Genomic DNA, 24,486 nt, shown 5'->3' on the forward strand with positions numbered 1-24,486 from the left:
AACACCAAATGTAAACACACCTGCTCCTCATTCACACCTGAGACCTTGTAACACAAAGGAGTCACATGACACTGGGGAGGGAAAATGGCTAATTGGGCCCAATTTGGACATTTTCACTTAGTGGTGTACTCACTTTTGGTGCCAGCGGTTTAGACATTAATGGCTGTGTGTTGCGTTATTTTGAGGGGACAGCAAATTTACACTGTTATACAAGCTGTACACTCACTACTTTACATTGTAGCAAAGTATAATTTCTTCAGTGTTGTCACATGAAAAGATATAAGAAAACATTTTCAAAAATGTGAGGGGTGTACTCACTTCCATGAGATACTGTATATCACTACATTTTACAATAGATCTCTGCACAAAATTTGTATTTTTTAGATTTTCATTCTTTTTGCTGTTGCTTTGAATGTTAGCCCTATAGAAGGTGAAGGCCGTATTCCCCAAAACGCGTTGCCAGTATTTAATGCTTTTAACCTCTTTCCAACAGTGGTACTGTACGCCAAGAGGCTGCATATACGCATACCAGAATGTAAACAGAGCCCCTTGTGCTCTCCCGACACAGTTACCGGCGGCTAATGGAAAGCTCCTGATTTCTACTGGCGATCGGGAGCTTTCTGATCATGTGACTACAGTGACAGCCAGAAATTCTAAAGGGCCCTCTGCACACTGGTAAATACCCTTTCAAGCAGACTATGCAATAAATAGGGATATTTGGTTCACACATATTGCAATACATGTTTAAGCTGCCAACTGCCTCAAAGTAATCCCTCTATTACCAGTCCTACTCTGCTCTGCCTATGCAAATGCTACTGTGGACACAATGCCAATCACGGCGGTCACATGATCTGAAACCCCGCATCACGGCACCAAAAACCTCTTAAAGGGCCAGGAGGTGCCGATGTTAAGGGGTTAACTAATAACCATCTCATAAAATGTTTCAAATGACACAAAACAGGTGCTGCAAGAAAATCATTTGTTGACCAGAACAAGGTCCACATACACAGTATATACTTTACGTTTATGTTGATCTGCATCCTTGAAGGAAAACATGCTCCACTGTATAATTCTAACTTCATCATAACCAATTCCCACTTCTACTGGACCAGCAGTATCACATACACATATTAATTTGTTTTCAACAAAGTGCAATGTTTTTTCTAGTAGGTAAACCATCAGTTAATGGACCGCATGATTTCATAATGTTTAACCATTTTGAACATGAAAAAAAAATAAATGCATTTAAAATACATAATATAAATATTCAATTGTAAATGTTTGCTGTGTTGACCATTGAAAAGAATGACAAAACCACCAATGACTGTGTTTGTATAAAAGATATTTACTTCAATTATCACACCTAGGGTGCTAGTGAATAATAATAATAATAATAATACATTGTGTGAGAGTCATACAGTGATATTGCTTCTCCATATCATATAGGGACCGTTGTACAGTGCTGAGAACAAACATTATTATGGCTACCCAAACAAAGACAGAACAATGCCTGCTGACGGGACCTCTTTTCCCACTGTTGCCAGCCATAAAAAACTTGTACTATATGTCTGAACAAATACCGATAAAGAAAAAGCTACAAAAGAGGAGTCACAGCAACACAACATGGGCTTCTCAAAGCTACGTGTACAAAAATTACACCTTTTTTTGGTCAGTTGGGTCTCTTGTGAGGATTTTTTGTTTTTTTTTTCTTCTTTAAATCTGTGATTGTGAATAACAAACAAGCTCTAAAACATCTAAGACTTAATGAGATACTGAAAAAAGAAAAAAAAAACACATAAAAAAAGAATACTGCTAAAATGTCAGACACCACAATACACTGGGGAAACTGAGCTTATTCAAATGTTCTCAGGAAACAAGGCTAAACAAGGATAAAACAATAAGTACATCACTTCTGAGTTCATCTTGTGCTGTGTTAGTAGTCAGGGCATTTATCAGCTGCACCCATCTTCATGGCAAGTAGTTATTGCACAAATATAAAGAGTTAGTTTCATACTAAAAAAGGGACATGAAAAACATATTGATCTTATTTTTTTGTTTTGTTTTTTTACAGGTGACCGTTGTCTTTGGATGTAAGCTTCTGTCTGTTGCAATACTTAAGCATTGGCAGAAGACTCGACACATAAAATCCAAAGGGAAAACGTAAGATTTAAATTGAGTGATATTTAAATAAAAAACGAAAAGTCATATTGTCCTGGGGGGCTGTAATGTATTTGTTAAAATGTGAATGTCTGTAGTGGCAAATTTACAGTTTAAGCTCTTAACTAATGCGGAGCTTAAGCTGTACATGGATAGTTTCATTAGACTGAAGATTAGTTAACACAAATTACTGCATACAGTGAAGCTGCTATAGAACTTATATTCAGTTATATATTCTGACCATTTTCCTTTTGCTTTAAAGTCTAAACTGTTGACCTGGAAACAGTGGAGGCAGCCATTTTGTAGGCTAGGCCAAATTAATGACACTAAACCCTGATGCAAAGTGCTTGCTAAGAAATACAAGGCTGGTTGCCATATACCAACCAATCAGCTTCTCCCTTTTAGGTTCTAGGGTAGGTTTCTCCTTCTTGGGTAGGTTAGAATAAAAATGTGAGAAGCAAATTGGTTGCAGTCTCAGCACAGACACTTTTCTCTCAAAAGTAAATAATAATAATTAAAAAGAAAAAAATAACAAATTATTTAAATGCCAGGGTCCCACTGGTTTCAATAAATGGATAGCTGCCATTTCATGAATAATGGTTAGCTAACAAAATGGCTGCTTTCACAATTGGCAAAGGTGACATATCACGCTTTCAAAAACTTAATCTGCAGAGATGACTGGAACTGTCTCAGTAGATATTTTCTGTAACAATGTGAATGCAAAATCATTTTAACAACAAAAACTGGAATTTTGAAAAACATCATACAATATTTTGTGAAATCTCTTGAACCTTTTAAAAGTCCAGAAAACAAAGTGCTATTTACCAATTGATACTCCAATGCATATAAGAATTGATCTTTTTTTGTGTACGTAACAATTACAATGATACGCAAAAGGTATACTCCAGCTTCCTGCATTACACACAGCCCTGAATCTATTCATAAAGAAATAGTACAAGGTTATCAAAAAACATGTTATCTGCAATACATGTTAAATAAATGTATGTTTTTAGGCTCTAAGAGGCATTAGGCCTTGTGCATAAGGTACAATATAAAAAAATAATAATTTGTGGATGCAAAACACAAAATGAAAAAACATGGTTTTATTGCATCAAGTAGTATGTGCAGTAGATTCATGAATATTATGAAAACTATATCTTTGAAACATTTTATTTTTAGGCCAAAAGTATACTTGCCAACATTTCAAATCATAAGACTATTTGCATAGTCCCCAAACTGCTAGGCAAAATCCACAATTCAATATACTCTAAGTAGGCTGTGTTTAGGTCGCACTTGATCATTGGAGCCCAGGGTTGCTGGAAAATATGCAAATTCTCTTTTTAAAAACTATTTAGGATGAGCAAATGTTCATGGAAATAGTGTGGTTGTATGCTTGTTATCAAGTACTAAGGCACATTCTGCAGTAGTCTGGGTACTTTCAAATTTTCTTCCTATAAGGACATTGGGGAAAATGCATTTTAATTGGCAAGTTTAATGATTTAACACTAAGCCCATAATTTTGCCTTTCATTCTAATACTTTTTATTAAAAAAAACTTTTTATGATGATGTTGTTAGTGGCCATTAAAAGTGGGCATATTTTTGCTATACTTCTCTTTTGGGTCACATGTTCATTTACTAATTAACTTCTGGGACCTAAAGTCAATCGATTGTGGGCTACTGTTGAGAAACATCCCAAATGTCAGAATGACAGTTGGCTCTACCTCTCAGTGTACAACTAAGAGCCAGCAACACCTAGCCCTCTCCCTGTTGCGGGGTGGAAGAAATCCCAGCAGAGATTCTGATGGAAGCAGATACTGAGAGTTGTCTAATCAGCAGTTATATAATGGGCAGCTCTATGTAACAGAGCTGTTGAGGGACAGTTGCATCAGCAGGAAAACACTGCAGCAGAGAAGTGAGCATGCTATTTGTTTTTTGGGTTTTTTTAGGACCCTAAACTACTCCTTTAAGAATTTAGAAAAAGTTTACAAGTCATCAGAAAAATATTTTAGCCACTGAATAACTGGGTGGGATTTTGTTTTAAACAACAGTGTGTTCTGGAATTGAAGTCTGTAGCATTAAGGGAACATACCATCCTCCCTACCATTCAGACATGTGGAGACAAAGAATCTCTTTCTGTCCTCCCTGCTCCCCAAGTTCTCTCTCTCTCTCTCTATATATATATATATATATATAAAAAAAAAAACAGCACTGATTTGTAACAACATTGTGGTAAGCAATATTGCTCATAAATGAACACTCAAAACACTGATAATATGCAAAGAATCAGACACCAATGGTCTTTAAAAACTAAGAAAGGCTCACGAAATGTATAACGCTGGTTTGAAACCCTTGATGGTCCCAGTGATTTAATCTAAAGTTGAGTCTTTCTGACATGGAAGACTTGTGAGTTTATTTGACTTCTCTCCCTTGTACATCTTAAGGCAAAATGGAAGTAGCCACTAGGTTCTGGCTTTTCTGAAACTGGCCAGCATTTTGTATTTGGGGATCAGAAACTATTTGTTGAGCTTTACGGTTACTGCGTCATCTCTAGTATGCTAACTGAAGGTCTGTAAAGTCAGAGAAACTGGTCAACACCACATTACAAGAGGGATTCTGCTTTGTGAAAGGCTTAATATCTAAGCAAAAGTTGCAGTTTCAGGCTCTTACAATGGTAACCTCTTAGAATTAAAAGTAAATAATGAATTTCGAGCTGTCCATAGGCAGGCCGACATCAAATATTAGTCCCACATTATTTTCTGTGTATATATATATATATATATATATATATATACACACACACACATATACATACACACACATATACATACACACACACACACCAGTTTCTTCCCTAAAAACAGGAATTTGCCAGTCACAGCTCCTCTTAAAGGCTATGGGAGAGGAAGGTGAAGTCCCAGCACTTGAGGAACACAGCAGTGATCAGACAGGGCTTTCGAACGTATCAGACCATTTTTGTTCCACAAAAATATTTGTGTGGGCAGCTACATCCTACCCTATACTGGACTGGTGCCTGATCTGACCAAATAAAGCTGGATTTGAGTAAATAATTTAGGATCTTTGCCTAACAACTTTTAAATAAGCCATTGTTAACTTCTGGGGAAATATTTCAAAATATCTCAACTATTGAGGATGGATGAATAAGTACTCTCAACCCATCATCTTTGTAAGAGTAACTAAATTGTATGAATTGTATGCATCAATAATTTAAGTCCTAAATACTCATAAAAACATAAAAATATGTGTTGGGCATAAGATGAGTGCAATACCAGCCTTGCTTAGCTCAGAATGGCAGGACCTGTCTGCGGATTATGATGTAGTGCACTGCGACAATATTCTCTTTTCTACAGAAAAAGGGGGGGAGGGGGCAACAGCTGAATGATAACATCCTGTGGCATTTCTCTAAAATGGAGATGCTGTAATGAATGTTAATGATCTCCAAAATCTGGTGCAAAAATATGGTGAAACCTCACCATATCTATTGCAGAAAGCTTGCAGAAAAGTCTGCTATCTTATTATTTTTTTTTTTTTTTAGCAAACTGGGTAACCTTTCATGCTTTTCCATAATAATTAGTTCATAGACTGAACCAGCAAATACGATGAGGGAAAAATGGATGTGAAAGAAAAATATTTGCCTTAATAAATACAGAAAACAATGTGAGATAACAAAAGGTGAGATGCAATAATATTGGGGACCCCTTACCTTATGGTTCTATGAGCAAGCAGCCTTCCTGCACCCCTATAATTATGCCCTAGCTAATAGTCTTTACAGTCCATCTGTAGGTAGCTTGGGGAAAGCGTAAAAAGAACCAATGTGTTTGGTTCTACAAATAATAAGATTGCATAGATTACAATTATTTCAGACCACACTATACACGTAACATAGTACAATTATTAGTCTAGAGAAGTGACACTGGTACATACAGTCAAAACTTAAAGCCATCTTAGGCTAATCATGAATGGATGTTGAAGAATAATAGAAATTTTATTTAATTTTTTCAGGTTAAAACACCTCCATAAGCCAAATCTGAAATTAGAGGATGCATTAATGCACCGAAATAATACACAACTAAAAATGCAGCTATAGAATATGTGGTGTTTATATGCAGAAACTAAAGAAAAAACCTAAATCCAAATGTTAACAAATATGTATAATTTTGTTTTCAAAATGTTTTCAAAAATGCACACAGGGCATTTTTGCAGCCACTTTTAAGGGCATCAGGGTTTTTTTTTTTATTTACCAGCTTCCAAATGCATCTCCATGTTATCCTATGTGTCCATGCACACATAGATTTTTAAGAAGCTTTTAGTGGCAGGGGCTTTTAGGAACTGTAAAAAAAAAACAACCCATTGCCAATGCTTCCAGGAGTAGCAGCGTTTTGGCAGAAAAAAGCCTGACACGTGTAAACTCTGCTAATGCTAGGCGCGTTTTAGGCCTTGAGCGTTAATTCATTTCAGTGGCCAGAATAAATTATTATTCTAGCCATTGAAACGTATTAACGTCCAAGTGCTTGATGCCTAGACAGCATTAGACACTTTTACAAGCGTCAGGCGTTTTTTTCTGCCAAAATGAGCAGTGTTTTTAAAACGTCCTGTGCATGAGGCCTAAGGCTCAAGTGGGAATGCTGTGTGTTAAATACAATTGCCCTTGCAGTCATGTGAGGTCCAGCTTTATGGATCTACTCTGTGTGCTGCTACCGGCTGTTTTGGTAGTGGTGGACTCACTACTGAAACCACTGAGGTTGTCATGTAGGTCCTCTAGACAGACATAGCACAAGGAACAAATGGAGGTTAATGGAAACCTTTTGCACCATTTCACATACATATTACCAGGCTAATTTGGAATATTCATGTCTGGTTTATGATTTACAGGGTGACTAAAGATCTTAAAGTAAATTAGGTATCTTAATTAAAATAAATGTCAGTTCAAAAAGATCTGTTCATTTGTATGTGACATTTTAATAATATGAATGAAGATTTTTGAATTTAGGAAAACTTACTCTCTGAATGGAGACAAAAGAACATACATCACAGAAGTGACCTGCATAAAATAGAATGGTTTGTATTACCCCATCTAGTGCTGGTCCACATTAAACTAGGCATAAATGTGCTAAGTAAATTTAGGGATGTTTAAAACTGGTTAATTTATTTCTTATTCTATAAAATAATTCATCATGCTCACTACCATCTCACATGGAAATGAGCACTGTGGATTATGAATATTTTAATGTGTATTATAAACTTCATATTCTATTATGTTGTACAAACATCACTAGAAAATGTGTCACAAATTACTTTGCTATGGTATGAAAGTTAGAGTGAGGACACAAGTACCTAAAAGTGTATACAGATAAAAAATACCTGATTGTAACCCTGTGCTCCAGTATTCCTTAGTACTTAAAGTGTATCTAAACCCAAAAACATTTTGATATATTGCAGCCTACCAGTCCCTAAACGTGCTGGTTTGCATATTTTTTCCTTTTTTTTTCACCTGCTGATCCTGCCAATAACACACTTCCAGCCCTAGATTGATAATGCTTACTTGCCCTCCTGAATCAAGTTAACAGAAACTAGGTAGGACTAGGACTATGAACCACCACCCCCTCTACTGTCCATTACATAGCTGGGTGGGGTTCTTTAGTTCTCAAAGAACAATGTAACTGACTGCAGTAACCACAAGAAGTTGTTAGCTCACAAGATTCCCAGCAAAAGCAACAGGTATTGTTTCAGAACTTATCGGACAGATGTAACAAATTGCTTTCAATAGTACATTTAGCAGGGCAAAAGGGACCAAAAAAGATCATAATTCGGGTTTACATACACTTTAAATTCATCCTTAAATAGCAGTGCCATTAGTCTTTGTACTATCTTGTAATCTCCTGTACGATAGCCTTCATACCGAGAGAGAAGCAGTACTGTAAGCTAACCGGGCTTTACTGCATTGCACAGTACTTTGAATCTAACAAATGAAGCTTGCTAATATAGGAGGGCGCAGGAGTTACCTAATCAGCGAGCTGCTGCTCCTTTACTATCCATTCAGTCTTGAACAAGCTGTATTGCTTTGACTGCAGTGAATAAGTAAATATCAGAGACCTGGCTATGGTGTCTGAGTAGGGGCATCTGAATTAGGCGACTGGTAGGTAGGACAGTTGAGGGATGGGCTCATGTATTTTAAAACCTTTAGAAATGTTGGCAGGTATAGTTTATTAGAATTCAGGATCTAAAAGGACATGATGTTAAGTAAACTTTTATTAAGGCAGCACAATTTCTCTGTCTGCCATGCATGTACTCTTAGTGTACTAATGTCTATTTACCTTTGAACAGAAGCTTGGCATTTAAGATACCTTAGAGCCCTGGGCCTAAAATACATTAAATCAGAATGAAAATGTCATGCTAAAATTTAGCAGTATTTTATTTTCAATTTGTTTATTGCAATAGTAGAGAAGCAGGTTGGTTCAGACTTTTACAGGCCAAGGTCATGGGTCTTCCTGTAAAAGGCATTAAAGAGGACCTTCACTCCAATCAACCAAATTTAAAGTCTAAGTTTTAATTAAAAAAATATTATTAACGATATTAAAAATAACAAAAATAAGCACAAGGGACATCACCTAATTTCAGTGAGATTTGTCCCTTGTGCTGCTGTGTCCTCACCTAGTACAAATCCTCCTCCAGTGCCCAACCTTCCCTGCCACTGTGATCTTCCTGTGCAGAGAGGGTTAATAGAACTAAGGGAGCTGTCACAGGCTCTCACTGAGAATGCCTGCTTTATGGCTACACTTTCCACCCACCTCTGCCATTCACAGAAATTGTACTACAGCTTCTATGAATGATACATCTATGAATGGAGGGGGTGGAGCTTTCAATCCTCCACCCACCCATCCTCCATTCTTAGATAATTTTTCATTCATAGAAGCTGTTTTACACCCTCTATGAATGGAGGGGCTGGTAGGAAAGGGTAGGCATAGTTATGCATTAGTAAACACAGCTCACTGAAGCTAAGTAATGTCCTTCGTGCTTATTCTTTATTTTTAAAGTAAACTTAGGCTTTACGTAAAGGCTAAAAATGACTGCATCGAAAGTTTCTTCCAGGTTGGGATACACTCAGAATAGTTTCTGAAAAAACAATTTAATATGTCCAAGCCACCACAACTGGCACTTTTAAATTTAAAAGTTCAGTAAGATATTTTTAATCGAAAACAACAATGTTTTTGGCTTTTTATAATTTGTAAGATTCTGTGTAATTGGACAACACGAGATCCTGTAGTTATAAACTAATTTTATAACAAACGCATTTAAATATATTGACAAAAAATATTTAACAACTAATAATGTGCTGATATAAAGACAGTTTGATGATGACATAAAAATATGAATTTTTTTCTCTAACTTGCCCATTTTTTGCCTCTTAGAGCCACTTTTTCTTATTTGCATTTTTTTGTTTTCTCTATTGTTTATCAAGAAATTTGTCTGTCTTAAAACCTGAAGTGCTACTGCATCTTACCAAAGCATGTAAAGAGCATTTTTTGTGGTTCTACACATTAAACTTTGTCTACTAAATAATACAAGCTCAATGAGGTTTAGCATAGGAGAGTGTAGCTAGAAACACAACACTCCTATCCCCTATATGAAAAAGGGACCCGAAATAAAAAATAAAATCAACAAAAAATGTAATATTATTAAAACATAAGTAACAAATGCACCAAATAACGTCATCAAAAGATGCTGACCTAAGACACAATGCTCCAATGATACACGATAAGATCAAAGAAAAAAAAATCTTTAAAATCAATAATATACAGTATGACAACTACATCTTGTAAATTATACCCAATACTGCCGGCAGTCTATCCCTCTAAAGAATATTTGCCCCCGTTTCATCCCTTCCTAACAATCAGATAATAAAATACAGCACCTATAAATAAGCAAAAAAAATATATATATACTGAAATCATCTATTGTTAGTTTTTAAGATATGGCGATAAACGAGCCTAGTTCAGCAAATCTTGTAGAAGCCATAGCAGATCAACCAGCTTATTGAAAAAAGGTGGCAGTAATGCACTCTATGTGTGCACAAATACATAAGAAAATACACAGACTTATAAAATTGCATACACGGGTAATCTCACACGTCTCTGTTCTCTCTCACACATATATTGACAGCTAGAAGGAACAGGATACAAATTGGAATGGGTGTCGTACTTAAAACAAGAGCCTACGCTTGTATAAAAAGATTGCTTAGAGCCACAAATGCAGTGTAGTTAAACGGTTGTTTTGGTTTTAGGTTCTATTTACATAGTTCTATGTAAGAGGTTTGCTGTGTTTCTGTTTTTTTTACAAAAAGTTTTTGATTAGTCTGCATTTAAAATGTCTTTTATACTCATTCTGCTGGCAGCATATTTGGTAATAATATAACTTATTAAAGTCGGATGTTGTCCGTTGAAGTAATGCAACAGATAGAAATGATTCTATGAAGGGAATACTGTAAGGGTGTACTTATAGCCCACTAATCAACCAGTACAGGTCTGCCATTCCAACTTGTACCCTTCTGCCCTCCAAAAATATGAGGTCTGATCAGCGTGCTCTGTGGTTAGAGGTTAAAAAGCAGATTATAAAATACCTAAATTCAGATTTTTTTTGTCCTGATTTGGCCTAAAATGGAGTGTAATAAACAAACTCTGATCTGGAAACGACCAGAATCGGTTAAAGCTATGAAACAATGTGCACTGGATATCTATTTTCACTAACAAGAAAAACACTACGTCAGCTACCACAAATTAAGATATTTTCCTGATGTGACTTTTTGTTAGAAAATAAGTGGAGTCGTGTGTTTTAATTTCATCTCAGAGTTCCAAGCAGGCATTTTTTTCTTCTTGAAAATAGGATTCCAAACTAGTGTGTTTAGAGTCAGTTGACTGTGCAATCTCTTAGTGGCAACTGAAACAGCTACTAAAAATGAAAACTAAAATAATAAAAAGGACAACATTTTTTCCTGAAAAAATCTCCTCCTTTTCCTGGTATAAGAAGATCATAGTGTATTATCGCTCTATGGCCATTACATGGCAGATAAAAAGCCCCATTAACTTTGTGGGTTCAATCTTTTTTTTTTCCTCTATTTCTTTTTTTTTTTTAGATTTTTTTTTGTACTTTTTTAAGCCCACATTAAAAAAGTGGGCACAAGGCAAAGCTGTAAGTTATTCCAGAAAGTGTGAAAATCACTTGGGCAATAGTAAAAACACTTCAGGGTACAAAAAAGCTTGACTACATATTTCAGTTTTCGTCCTCGAAAACACAACATAAAAGTGGGCTTAATGCTCCTTTTTGTATTCTATATGCACCTTGGCCTATGGCGTTTTTGCCCTGTGGCCTGCAGGGCTATAAGTGCGCAATACGATATAACCAGTGAAAAGTCCATTTTAATTCCCCTAGTTTGCTGCAACCAGGGTTAACTTAATCTCAAAACTCCCATTCTATGGGCTCTTCCCGGCTAGCGGCCTTCTCTAAACGATGAATTATGCTGTTCAAGTTTGCGGCTTTCTTTTTCCTCAAGGTGTTGTCCCGTGTGTTTTTGGAACTTGATGTCTCAGAAAAGCTGAACAAGCTCTGGATAGAGTTTCCTTTCTGTGAGCTTGTACTTGGCACGCTGGATAGTTTCTCAGAATCCTCTTTAGGTTTTTGGAAACCTTCCTTTGTGGGAACCAAGCTTGAGGCAGCTGAGGTAGAGGCATGCTTTTCAGTAGCAGATTTCGGTGTTATGTCTAAAGTTTCCCCAGAACACCGAGTTCCAGGAAGGGAAGTCCGACTTTGCAGCTTTCTCCGGCCTTCTTCCTCCCTATCAACCAAGCTGTCTCCGTCTGACCGGGTGGATTCTGGTTTCTCAGTAGATCTAGCGTCTTCACCCTCTTCAAAAGCTGAATCAGTCTGTCCTCCCTGAGACTTTGAGTTGTCGCTGTTGAATTCATCTCCTTCTAATATACCATGTTTCCCATCACTTGTGCTTTCCATATCTACTCCATCACAGCTATCTCCCTCTGAACTTTGAGCTGCTCTACTGCTTGTAGCTGATGGGGAATCACTGGAACCAATTTGTCCATGGCTACCTGCTTGAATTTCTTCAATGAACAGTTCTCTGCGTATACGAGACCTACAGAAGAAAAAACAAAAAGCCAGATTTATAAATTATGAAGAATATTCAAGCTTACTTCTATCTAGTGAAAACATGAAACATCCTATGTATTTGGCTCAATGATAGCAATTCAGGTATAGTGTGGCTAATGATTCTTAATGGTCTATCTGAATCTCATCGTGACACAAGCCCTTTATTGTTTCTGGTAGTCCATCTAAACCTTCAGGACAGTACTGGCCAAAATTATTGAAACATGGACTCTTAGGTACACCTCCCATCACCATCAAGGGTCCATGCATAATATTCAGTGTAGGTAATTCTACAAAAAATTGTGTACTGTAAGAAAATGTCAGATTGGGTATAGTGATACAATATTGCTAAAGATTACTGTCATCACAGACCAATACTCATCACAATCAGTATCCATCACTGAATCTTGGGTAGAACTGCAACCAAAGGTCCTCAACAAGTCATTTGCAAACAACATTTTTTAATATCTTTTTAAGATATTTACACAAAGCACTTCCACAATAAATGTGATAAAACGATAAACCCGCTCAAGTGAAATACTGTATATTATTATTATTATACAGTATTTATATAGTGCCAAAAGGTTTGCTCAGCGCTGTACATTATAGTGGGGGACAGAACCTGAGACAATACAGTAACAAAACAGTACACAAGGGGTTCGAGGGCCCTGCTCCTTCGAGTATATGCCAACTATCATCTACAGTTAACTTCCTTGGCATACTGAAGCTATGTGCATATCACTGATATTACATGGGAAATCTCTGGACTTTAAAACCACTAGACCCTTTGATACCCATACCACCATTCTAATAATCCAACAAACTACAACAAAATAAATATTTCTACTTGTGACCCACTGTTTATACATTTGGACCATACACATTATAGAATATTTCCATAAAGGGAGTGCCAATGACAGTAAAAAAAAATGTTCAACAAAATGTTCCAAAAATGGGCTGCTTGCATAACTCAGCACTAGAATTTGTCTTTGTACAAAGATTATGTCCAGCACTGAGCTATGTATGCATATCATTTTTGTAACAATTTTTAGTTATTTTGTATATTGCAACAGATCATTTATTTAATGCGGTTTTGAATAAGAGCTGCCCTGCATTTGCAATAATTGAAGGAATAATGAGAAATTTGTTTATTTCATGTGAATTGATATTTTGTAATGTTCAGCACAGATAAGTATTCAGTCTACTGAGATTTGAGTTTTGAAAAGAAAATGTAATCAGATTATTACAAACTAGTACATGAAGAGTTACTACAAGTGAATGATATTCCTACAAATGGAATGACAGATCTGAATGCTAACCCCTGCAGACGTCCCACTGGGCAGAATATGTATGGTGGAGATTGCTCATCTGACATTCTGTTTTTACTTTTGAATCAGCAATGCCATTTGTTTCCTGTATGTAGCGATTGTCAAATATAGTATAATGGCAGGTTTAGTTGTAATGTTTTAGTAGTGTTTTTAAATAAAATTGATGAAGGACAATACTTACACTACCTGTGATTACTGTTTTTATGTATTTGGATGTTGGAAATAGCAACATGTATCCCTGAACACAATTGAAGGTGCATGTAATTGAGGAGTGTTTCCCCACAATGGCAGCTTATCAAGGTGCTATAATGACCTCTAATATGCAGTTTTGAGGTCTAATCATCTGGAAAGTTTGCATCTTTTTGTTATGATGGAGAACATTTACGTTTCCTGGGCACCAGGGTGGATCTGGATATTGGCATAAGGGCTGCAGGATTTCTGAATTTTTATCTGCTAGGAAAACAGTGATCAGAGAGTGATATGGCCTCAGGGATTGCCTGGCAAAGTCATTTTTATATGCATACCATCATAACCTGATCCAATACTTACTAGTTAGATTGGGTGAAGCTAGTCTTATGTCTGTAAGTGCCCTGACAAATGGCAACCAATCAGAAGTAACCTGCCTACTTACTATAGATTTGCTGTCAGTTGCACTTTGCATATCTCCTCTTGGTCCTGCCTTAAAGGATGCGTCACTTAATATTTAGAAGCAATACCAGAAAACCTATATTGTCAGTATAAAAGGGTGGCTCAGTAACGGTTTTTACCTGTAATTATGGAACCAGTTAATAACAGTGCTGGTTTTCAGGTTTAGCTGTGTGGCAAGCTCCTCTATAGTTTTTGGAGAAGGGTATGGCTTTTGCTGGTATGCCCTTTTCAGGGCTTCTTTCTCCTCCGGAGCCAGCACTACTCGTGGCTTCTTCAGCTGATGTTGCGGCTGGGGACTGGAACCCTGACTGTAATCCAAGCCTGCAGATGGAGGGTCACATGGCTGACTGTCACTCACTGAGCTGTGTCGTCTTTTCATATATGCTGTAAAGAAAGAAAAGTATTTATTGATTTTCACCTCAGAAAATAATCAGAGTATCAACCAAAATTCATATACAACCTTAATGTTAAAAAAAAAAAAAAGATGCTGCTTCAGTCTATTGGTTGAGAATGAAGGTTAGAAATAGCAGCAGGTCTGGGTGTTAAAACCAGCAAATGTTTGTATTTTGAAGTGTAATCCCAGTTTTGTGGAGAAAAACAATCTCCTTCAAATGAATGATTATATGTTGCAAAGTTATTGCAAAAGTATCTTTCTCTGGTCTCAAAATGTTTGCTATAGCAGGTCATTTCTCAAGTGCGGAGGAGCTCTGGGTCTTCCTTCTTTAACACTAGCAGTCTCAGTAATGTACTAAGAAAAGGAGCCATCTCCAGCCACCAGTTATGGAGAGTATTAAAAAAGGTAAAATTATAAGGTTGTGGCACAACAAAAGAAGCACAGTCTGCATCCCTTTAGCCTTGAAGTGGCTTAAAAAATGTTTCAACATAAATAAAATGCCAATTGCAATGGAAGCATATTTAATATATATATATATATATATATATATATATATATATATATATATATATATATATATATATACACATACATATATACATATACAGGTGAAACTCGAAAAATTAGAATATCATGCAAAAGTTTATTTATTTCAGTAATGCAACTTAAAAGATGAAACTAATATATGAGATAGACTCATTACATGCAAAGCAAGATAGTTCAAGCCGTGATTTGTCATAATTGTGATGATTATGGCTTACAGCTCATGAAAACCCTAAATCCACAATCTCAGAAAATTAGAATATTGTGAAAAGGTGAAATATTCTAGGCTCAAAGTGTCCCACTCTAATCAGCTAATGACATAACACCTGCAAAGGGTTCCTCAGCCTTTAAATGTTCTCTCAGTCTGGTTCAGTAGGAATCACAACCATGCTGACCTGATAGTTGTGCAGAAAACCATCACTGACACCCTTCATAAGAAGGGAAAGCCTCAAAAGGTAATTGCAAAAGAAGTTGGATGTTCCCAAAGTGCTGTATCAAAGCACATTAATAGAAAAGTTATGTGGGAGGGAAAAGTGTGGAAGAAAAAGGTACACAAGCAGCAGGGATGACCACAGCCTGGAGAGGATTGTCAGGAAAAGGCCATTCAAAAGTGTTGGGGACTTTCACAAGGAGTGGACTGAGACTGGAGTCAGTGTATCAAGAGCCACCACACACACACACAGACGGATCCTGGACATGGGCTTAAAATGTTGTATTCCTCTTGTCAAGCCGCTCCTGAACAACAAACAACGTCAGAAGCGTCTTACCTGGGCTAAAGAAAAACAGAGCTGGTCTGTTGCTCAGTGGTCCAAAGTCCTCTTTTCTGATGAGAGCAACTTTTGCATCTCATTTGGAAACCCAGAGTATGGAGGAAGAATGGAGAGGCACACACTGCAAGATGCTTGAAGTCCAGTGTGAAGTTTCCACAGTCTGTGTTGATTTGGGGAGCCATGCTTCATTAAGTCCACAAGTTCATTAAGGGTCAACACAGCCATCTACCAGGAGATTTTGGAGCACTTCATGCTTCCTTCCACAGACGAGCTTTATGGGGATGCTGACTTCATTTTCCAGCAGGACTTGGCACCTGCCCACACTGCCAAAAGCACCAAAACCTGGTTTAATGACCGTGGGATTACTGTGCTTGATTGGCCAGCAAACTCGCCTGACCTGAACCCCATAGAGAATCTATGGGGTATTGCCAAGAGAAAGGTGAGAAACATGAGACCGAACAATGCAGAAGAGCTGAAGGCCGCTATTGAAGCATCCTGGTCTTCCATAACACCTCAGTAGTGCCACAGGCTGATAGCTTCCATGCCACGCCGCATTGAGGCAGTAATTGTTGCAAAAGGGGCCCAAACCAAGTACTGAGTACATATGCATGCTTATACTTTCAGAGCTCCGATATTGTTCTATGTACAATCCTTGTTTTATTGATTGCATGTAATATTCTAATTTTCTGAGATTGTGGATTTGGGGTTTTTATGAGCTGTAAGCCATAATCATCACAATTATGACAAATCACGGCTTGAAATATCTTGTTTTGCATGTAATGAGTCTATCTCATATATTAGTTTCACTGTTTAAGTTGCATTACTGAAATAAATGAACTTTTGCACGATATTCTAATTTTTCGAGTTTCACCTTTATTTATATATATATATATATATATATATATATATATATATATATATATATATTTGTTTTTTGGAGTTTTCCTTTCATGCTGAAAATATAGTTAAAAACACCTGATAATATTCCTGCTAGGATATACAATATAACACATGAATTATTGTGCAATCATGGTAAAACACACTGGTCTCTGTTTGCTATGTTTAACATTATTTAACCACTAGATGGTGCAGGAGACTATCTAATCCTTAGTAAGGCACCATAGCAATTCTTTCCCACCATAAATTATATTACAAAAGTCTTAATAATGCTATGCTTTCAAGCACACATCAACTTCTAAAAACTACTCCAGGTTCTTGAATTGAGATACATATGTTAATCTCATTTTGGTTTATTGGAATATAAAATTCTGAAGTCCATTGTCTTTAGCAATTCTACAGCTTCAGAAATACTTAGGCTCCATGTACACTGGCTTAAAAAACACCAGTGCTCTTGGCAGAAAATAGCTAATTTTAAGCGTGTTTTTTTTTTTTTATGTGCTAGAGTTCAGGAGCCCTTTGAATTTTTTTAGAGCGTTTTTCTAGCAGGAAAAAAAAAAAAACAAATTGATGTTTTTCCTGCCTCTAAACACAGCTTAAAAAATGCCTCAAGACTACCAAATGTGCATGGACACATAGGATAACATTAGTTGCTTGTACAGGCAAAATGGTAAACTCCTCTTGGGCATTCAATGTACATGGAGCACAAAAAAAAAAAAAAAAATCAGAAATATACCTTTCTTTTCCATCCGCTTCATATCCATAAGCTTATCTACATTGTTTGGGTCATTGAGCCAAAGCTGCATGCGTACAAATGGTTCTCTTCCTTTCAAGCTAAGTTTATGCCATGGCTTTGGTCTAGCCAGCAAATCAGAGACCGAGCCTTGAGTGAGCCCAAGAATAGTTTCCCCAAACAGTCGTTGACCTACAGGAAACATAGGTAGAAACAACCATTAAAAAAAACAATGCCTCTTTGAGAGGTGAGCACACATTGACCTTTTTTTAGTGACCTGAAATGGTTTTCTTTTCTCAGTAGTCATACGTTTGCTAACAGAAAATAAGATACAACTTTCTATGTTTGTTAAAATACTAAAACTATGAAACAGTTTATTTTTAAACTGATAACATGAGCTAACAAAAAGAGGAATTGTTATTTGAAAAGTCTTTGGCAAACACAACTATTTATCTATTATACTATTTTTGGGGGCAATAGCAGAACCCCAGGGTTGTGTAGGGCATTGTGGGCCTGAAAATCAGCTAATAAATATTTGTTTTCAATGATCTTTTGGTTATTCTGGTGCAATGAATGAATAAGGACATGGTAATCCAATAAATGACCCATCAGACTATTTCCTCAGGCCTGGGCACTGTATAGATATATCCAAAAACATTTTATCAATTTATTGTTACTATGGCTTGGGACTTTGCTAGGAAAGACTGGGAAAAAAATTAACTTCGAAACAAAATATTTTTGTAAGTTTTGGATAGAGTGGGAATTAATTCTTTGCATCCTATTCATGTGACAGTGATCACCAAGAGTCAAAGTGAGTGAAAATCCCAGCAAATAAAAACTACACAGAGAACTTAGGGCTAGCAATACACATAAATACTAACAGGTTCTTCCGTTCATGAAAAACAATGGAGGTTATTTACGAAAACAGGAGAGTGCAAAATATAGTGCAGCTCTGCATAGAAACCAATTGGCTTACAGGTTTTATTGCCAAAGCTTAAAGTGGAACTTCATTCTCTCAATCAACATGGACTATTTGTAATCCTTATGCTACTAGCATTTTTAAATAGGTAGGAAAGTATAACATATTTACTTGTTTTAAACTTTTTTTTTTTACATTTCTTCAGTTACTTCCTGGTTTTCATGCCTAGGCAAATGATGTCATACATCCCAGGAGTCTTCAGGATAGGAGGGAGGGTTCTCAGCTCAGCATATTCCTGAGCTAAGTAAATGCTACATGAATCATCTCCCCTTACTCAAGATGGGCACTGCCAAAAATGCCGGAGGGTGTTTTCCAAAATGATTTCTCAGCAAAATAAAGCACAGAGACATGGATAGATAGCTGATTTTGCTTTGAATATTAAAAATGAATTAAAGCGGAGCTCCACCCAAAAGGGGAAGTTCCCTTTGTCCCCCGCTCCCCGTTAAGGATTGGCACCTTTGGGGAGCAGGAACCTGAATTTGACAGGTACCCACTCCCACTGCGATCGCCTAAGGAGATCAGAAGCGGAAGTTGTCCTACTCCCACCCTCCCCGTAGTCTCCTGGGACACATGAAAGGTCAAGACTTCGGGACCATTCACAAAGTCCAGCGCTACTCGCGAATGCGCAGTGAGCACCTGGCTGTGAAGCCACAAGCTGTCACAGCTGGGGGCCCACACTGAAGATAACGGCGCCGGGGAGAGAAGACAGCTAGTGAAACTTGCCGTGGTGAGGACACCACTGGACCAAGGACAGGTAAGTGTCTGTATTTTAAAAGTCAGCAGCTACAGTTTTTGTAGCTGCTGACTTTTATTTGTTTTTATTCAACTGGAACTCTGCTTTAAACAGCGTTTTTGATTTATGGTGCTCAGATGCAGTGCAGTTCCATTTTAAATAAACAAGCTGAAGTTAGAAGCCTATTGGTTACCATGTACAGCTGCAGGTTCACCAGTTTTAGTAATTCTCTCCCAATGTCTATGAATGAATCTCCCATGCTAATTGGTGCCTGACACTCACGGCTTTTAGAATACCAGAACAGTGACTGCATCTGACTGGATGCAGTCACTGTTTGGCCTGCAATTTTTCACCCAGCATGGTGATGACAGGGACACCCACAGCTCAGATTTTTGATGATTTAGCAGGACTCGGGACAAAATTTCAGTTGTGTGAGGCAGGCTTAACGTTTTCCCACTCCTTTAAAAACTAAACAAATGGATCTTCGATTGGAGCATCAGTTTTCATAGGCAAATCATATGACCCCATGTTTGGGTACATTATCAATATCTGTGCCTAGTATGGGGAGAATATGTGCTTTTTACTTATGTATGAACATTCTTCACAACATTTTTTTTCTCTGAAGCTTTGATGGGCCAACCACATTGGAAGCAACGACAAAACCCAGTCTCTACAATATTATGTGTATAGCTTGGCAAAGACTTTTTTTTACAGCAGCTACACTGAAAGCATAACCACACCTTAAAAAGATTGACAACATAAATCTGGGTGGAGGTGAAAGGATTAGGAGGATAAGTGTAGACAAAATACAATTAATATGTAATAATATTACATAACTCTGTTTCCTAATAAAATTGTTAACACTTTTACAAAACCACTCATGTCCCCTAACAGGAATATTAAATGTCTACATAAAATTATTATAATGTTTAGGAGCCTGTACCTAAATTGTTGTCGGTTAAAACTTCCTTCACTCTCTTGGTGATGCCATAGGTGTCCAGTTCAGGAGACATGGCTACCAGTTCTTGGATGCTCAATGAAGACTGCCCGGGGAATGGAAGAGGTGTAGCTGGCTGAGAGTCACCGGCAGTTGCATCACTGGACTCCTGTGTTTCTCCTTCTTTGCTTGTGTCTATCGTAGGACACGGCTGTTGCACCAGTTCTGTCAAACTCTTTACCGATTCACTAGAGCTCATTGGAGAGTCTGGAGCGGGACTGCAGCTGGTTGAACTCTTTGGAGTATTTTCTGTGTAAAACAATAATGCCTTTAGGTGAAAAGGTGTTTTGCATTTTTCACATCCATTTAAAACACTAATAGGCTGCAAAAAAAAAAAAATCTGTATACCATCATTAATAGATAAAATAAATAATGAATACATGATAGTACATACGCAATGGCAGTGAATTTTGTTTTCAACTGTGTCATCAAAGAAAGGTTTTAATAGCTACAGTTTCAATACCATTCAAGACAAAAGCATTAGAAGGGCCCCAATTATGACAGCTTACAATATAAAAGGGAGGATCAAGTGTTACAAAAGCTAATGATTGTGAGGGGATGATTTGATGAAGAAAGAAAAGTTATGTTGTTAGGAAGAGGTGTGATAGGCTTCCCTGAAGAGATGAGTTTTTGGGGATTGCCTAAAGGTGGACAAAGTAGGAGACAACCGGACAGATTGGGGTACAGAGTTCCAGAGGATGGGAGAGACTCTAAAGAATTTTTGGATATGAGCATGGGAAAAGGAAATAAGGGAACTAGAAAGGAGGAGGCCATGGAGGAGCTGAGATGACAGTATAGGAAACATTTTGAAATACAAAATATTAAAATTACATATAAATGCATGTAAAGGTTTTAAATGTATAATGCACACTGTGTTTACCTGGGTTCAGCTGCATTCAGAAAAATAAGAATCTGTGCATCAAAGAGCAGACTAGATACTCTAAAGTTTATTAGTACTTCCCAGATCAATATCTCACCTTTCTAAAACAAAAGCATGAGGCTAGTGTGAATGAGAGCTAATGAATCTGCAGTACACAAGTTTAAATTAGAGGATATATCTCACAAAGCAAATCACCCACATGGGAAGCCTCCAATGGGACCAGCTATTTCCCGATTTGTGCCCCCAACTCCTCCTAAACTGTGAGACTAAAACTATTCATACGGTCACTGCACTGGAACAATTATTCAGTTGGAGAGTCAAGGCATTACTACCTAGAAATTCACTTTGGATGAAAAAAAGGGATACCATCAGAAAATGCTACTTTCCTGGCAACCTCTAGGACCTACTTCTTTCTGTGTCAATGATGTAAACAATCATGCAGCATCTGCATACTTGATCTGTGTTAGTATCCCACTGGATATTGAAGCCAAATGGCCAGTTTGACAGCCCTCATTTTCAAGCGTTTAGGAAAAAATGGCAGCCCCCACATTTTTTTTTATCAGCACAGGCTCTTAAAGCAGATCTTGATAAAAAATTAGCACAATAAAAATAATTATGACAAATAAAAGCAGTACAAAATAAATAAAAAATAAAAATAAAACAAAATAGCAAAGTGAAAATATGACATAAAATATAACACTTCAATAAATATACACAAATATTTAAATCATTTGACATAAGTCCACCAACTGAAAAATGATCCACCAAGATCACCATGTGAACAACATAAGGATAACTGGTTGAATAAAATGCATTCAAATATCACCACGTGCTCCAGAGGAAAACCTCCCCCAATTCAGTGGCACTCACCAGATATCGTGGCCCATCCAAACCTGATAGGCAATAGCCCTTGTGGTGAGTGTCAGAGTAGTACAGATCATCAATCAACAAGCCTTTCATCAATTAGAGACTGATATGATGGCGGGACATCCTCCAAACTATTACACTCCGTAATCAGGGAAAGATGTGAAAGGAAACTCATAGCGTGAATCCATTAAAAACCATTTATTGGATAGAAAGTATTGCAGTCATATAAAATAAATGAAAGCATGTCAAAATATCCACAATAACCGTAAAGGGTATCTGTATATCACATGAAGTGAGCGTCTAACTCGATCCTCCTCGCTGCTCGCGAGCGATACGTCACTTCCGGCGGTGGATGTAAGGTGGCCTCATTACAGAATACGTCGTGCAGCTCGACCCTGACAAAGGTGATAAAGTCTGGTGACGAAACACGTGTCAGGGTCAAGCCGCACAACGTATTCTGTAATGAGGCATCTTGGTGGATCAATAAGGACTTTGTACTTCATCACAATTTTAATTTTTCAGCTATTGGACTTATGTCAAATGATTTAAATATTTATGTATATTTATTGAAGTGTTATATTTTGGCCATATTTTCACTTTGCTATTGTGTTTTAGAAACAATTGAGTACTGTTTGTGATACTTTTTTTATTTGCCCTAACATACAATTTTGAGGACAAGCTTTCGGGGTAAGTCCCCTTCTTCAAAGTCCAAGCAGTACTACACAAATCACAAAGTTTCAGCAGAATGTTAAAAGGGATGAAAAAAAAAAGAGGCTGGAGATAAGATACAGCAAAGGGGGGGAGGGGGGATACTACACACACACAGAGGGAGTAAAGCTCGAGCTAATAGTAATAAAACAGTTGGATAATGAGTGAGGAATCCCATGTCCAAATTAAGGCCGTTATCTCTTGTGTCAAATAGAATTATCATTCTTAGTTCAAAAGCTTTTCTTTCCTGAATGGATTTGAAATTTCCTTTAAGAACTAAAACATTGAGGTCTCCCATTGTGTGGCCTGGTTGTGTGAAATGGTGTCCTACAGGTGTGCAGAGGTCATCTTCTTTATGTTCCTTGATGGTATGTCTGTGCAAATTCATCCTTGTTTGCAACCTCTGTCCTGTTTCGCCAACATAAGATCCTTTGCTGCATTTTCTGCACTGGATGAGGTACACAACATTACTGGAGGTGCAGCTGTATGATCCGGAAATATTGAAGATCCCTTTTGAGTGTCTGACACTTTTTGATGGATTGATTTGGGTGCACAGCTTGCAGCGTTTTCCATTGCAGGGTTTGCTTCCATTATTTGTGACATCTTGATCAGAAGGAAGTTTCCTACTGATTAGTTTATTTCTGAGGTTGGGGGGTTGTCTGAAGGCCAGTATTGGGGGTGGCTGGAATATTTCTTTCAGAGTTCCATCCCCTGTTATGATGGGTTGTAAATCTTTGATTATTTTTCTTATTCCTTCTAGTGCTGGGTTGTATGTGGTTACTAGAGGTACACGGTTGTTTTTTTCTCTTTGTACTGAAGTAGGTTTTCCCTTCGGGTTCTCAAGGCTGTGTTTATGCTGGTGTTGATAGTTTTGTCCTTGTAACCGTTCTTATGGAAGGCGTCTGCTAGTGTCCCGAGATGTTTATCTCGGTCTCTTGGGTCAGAACATATTTGGTGGTATCTGATGGCCTGACTGTGTATGATGTATTTGTATAGTACTGCTTGGACTTTGAAGAAGGGGACATACCCCAAAAGCTTTTCCTCAAAATTGTATGTTAGTGCAAATAAAAAAGTATCACGTACAGTACTCAATTGTTTCTGTGCAAATGCACTAATACGCCTACAATCACCTCAGGCTATTGTGTTTTATATATATATTTTTTTTTTTTGCGCTGCTTTTATTTGTCATTGTTTTATGAGGTGATTATAGGATTATTCACTATTAGGGCAGCTATATGCTTACACATTTTATGTACTCATTTATTTATTTAGGTGAGTGACTTATTGTGCACTTTTTCAGGTGTTAGGTTTTATGTATATTCACATCACATTTGCGCGGTGAATATACGGTTTATATATTGCTAAAAATGATTAGCCCATTAAAAGATAAAATAATAAAACTAGCTTTTTCTGCAATATTCAACTTTAGAGATTTCACTTTCAATACTTTTTTCTGCCGCTAGATGTCTCAGGCTGATGGTCAGCATCATTCAACCAACTTCCTCTAAGCCCAAGTCAGCCTGTGAATGGACAGTGAAAAGAGAAGCAGCCTCATCTTTCTGTCACTTGTGCTGCCATTTCCTCTTACACCTCAGCTCTGCTGTACAGTGCTATGCAAGAGACTGATAGCAGGTTATTTAAAAATATATTCGATTATGGTGTTGGGGATTGGGAGAGGAGG

General features: G+C 37.3%; 1 protein-coding gene across 2 annotated transcripts in view; it reads right to left on the minus strand.

Moving 5' to 3' along the window:
- Positions 1 to 1,325: 1,325 nt before the first annotated feature.
- The window catches only part of CUX1 (cut like homeobox 1), a 459,567-nt gene continuing 436,406 nt past the window's right edge, over positions 1,326 to 24,486 (minus strand). For both annotated transcript variants that reach the window (XM_089683746.1, XM_089683747.1), the window contains 4 exons: positions 20,297 to 20,599; positions 17,645 to 17,833; positions 14,424 to 14,688; positions 1,326 to 12,317 (listed from right to left, as the gene is read on the minus strand). In XM_089683746.1, the coding sequence (XP_089539872.1) occupies positions 11,630 to 12,317; positions 14,424 to 14,688; positions 17,645 to 17,833; positions 20,297 to 20,599 (1,445 nt within the window). In that variant the 3' untranslated portion in view covers positions 1,326 to 11,629. The remainder of the gene's footprint in view (positions 12,318 to 14,423; positions 14,689 to 17,644; positions 17,834 to 20,296; positions 20,600 to 24,486) is intronic.

The sequence above is a fragment of the Staurois parvus genome, unplaced genomic scaffold (genome assembly GCF_062004578.1).
Source record: "Staurois parvus isolate SC_StPar_1 unplaced genomic scaffold, SC_StPar_1.0 ptg000321l, whole genome shotgun sequence".
In the NCBI taxonomy this organism is placed as follows: Eukaryota; Metazoa; Chordata; class Amphibia; order Anura; family Ranidae; genus Staurois; species Staurois parvus.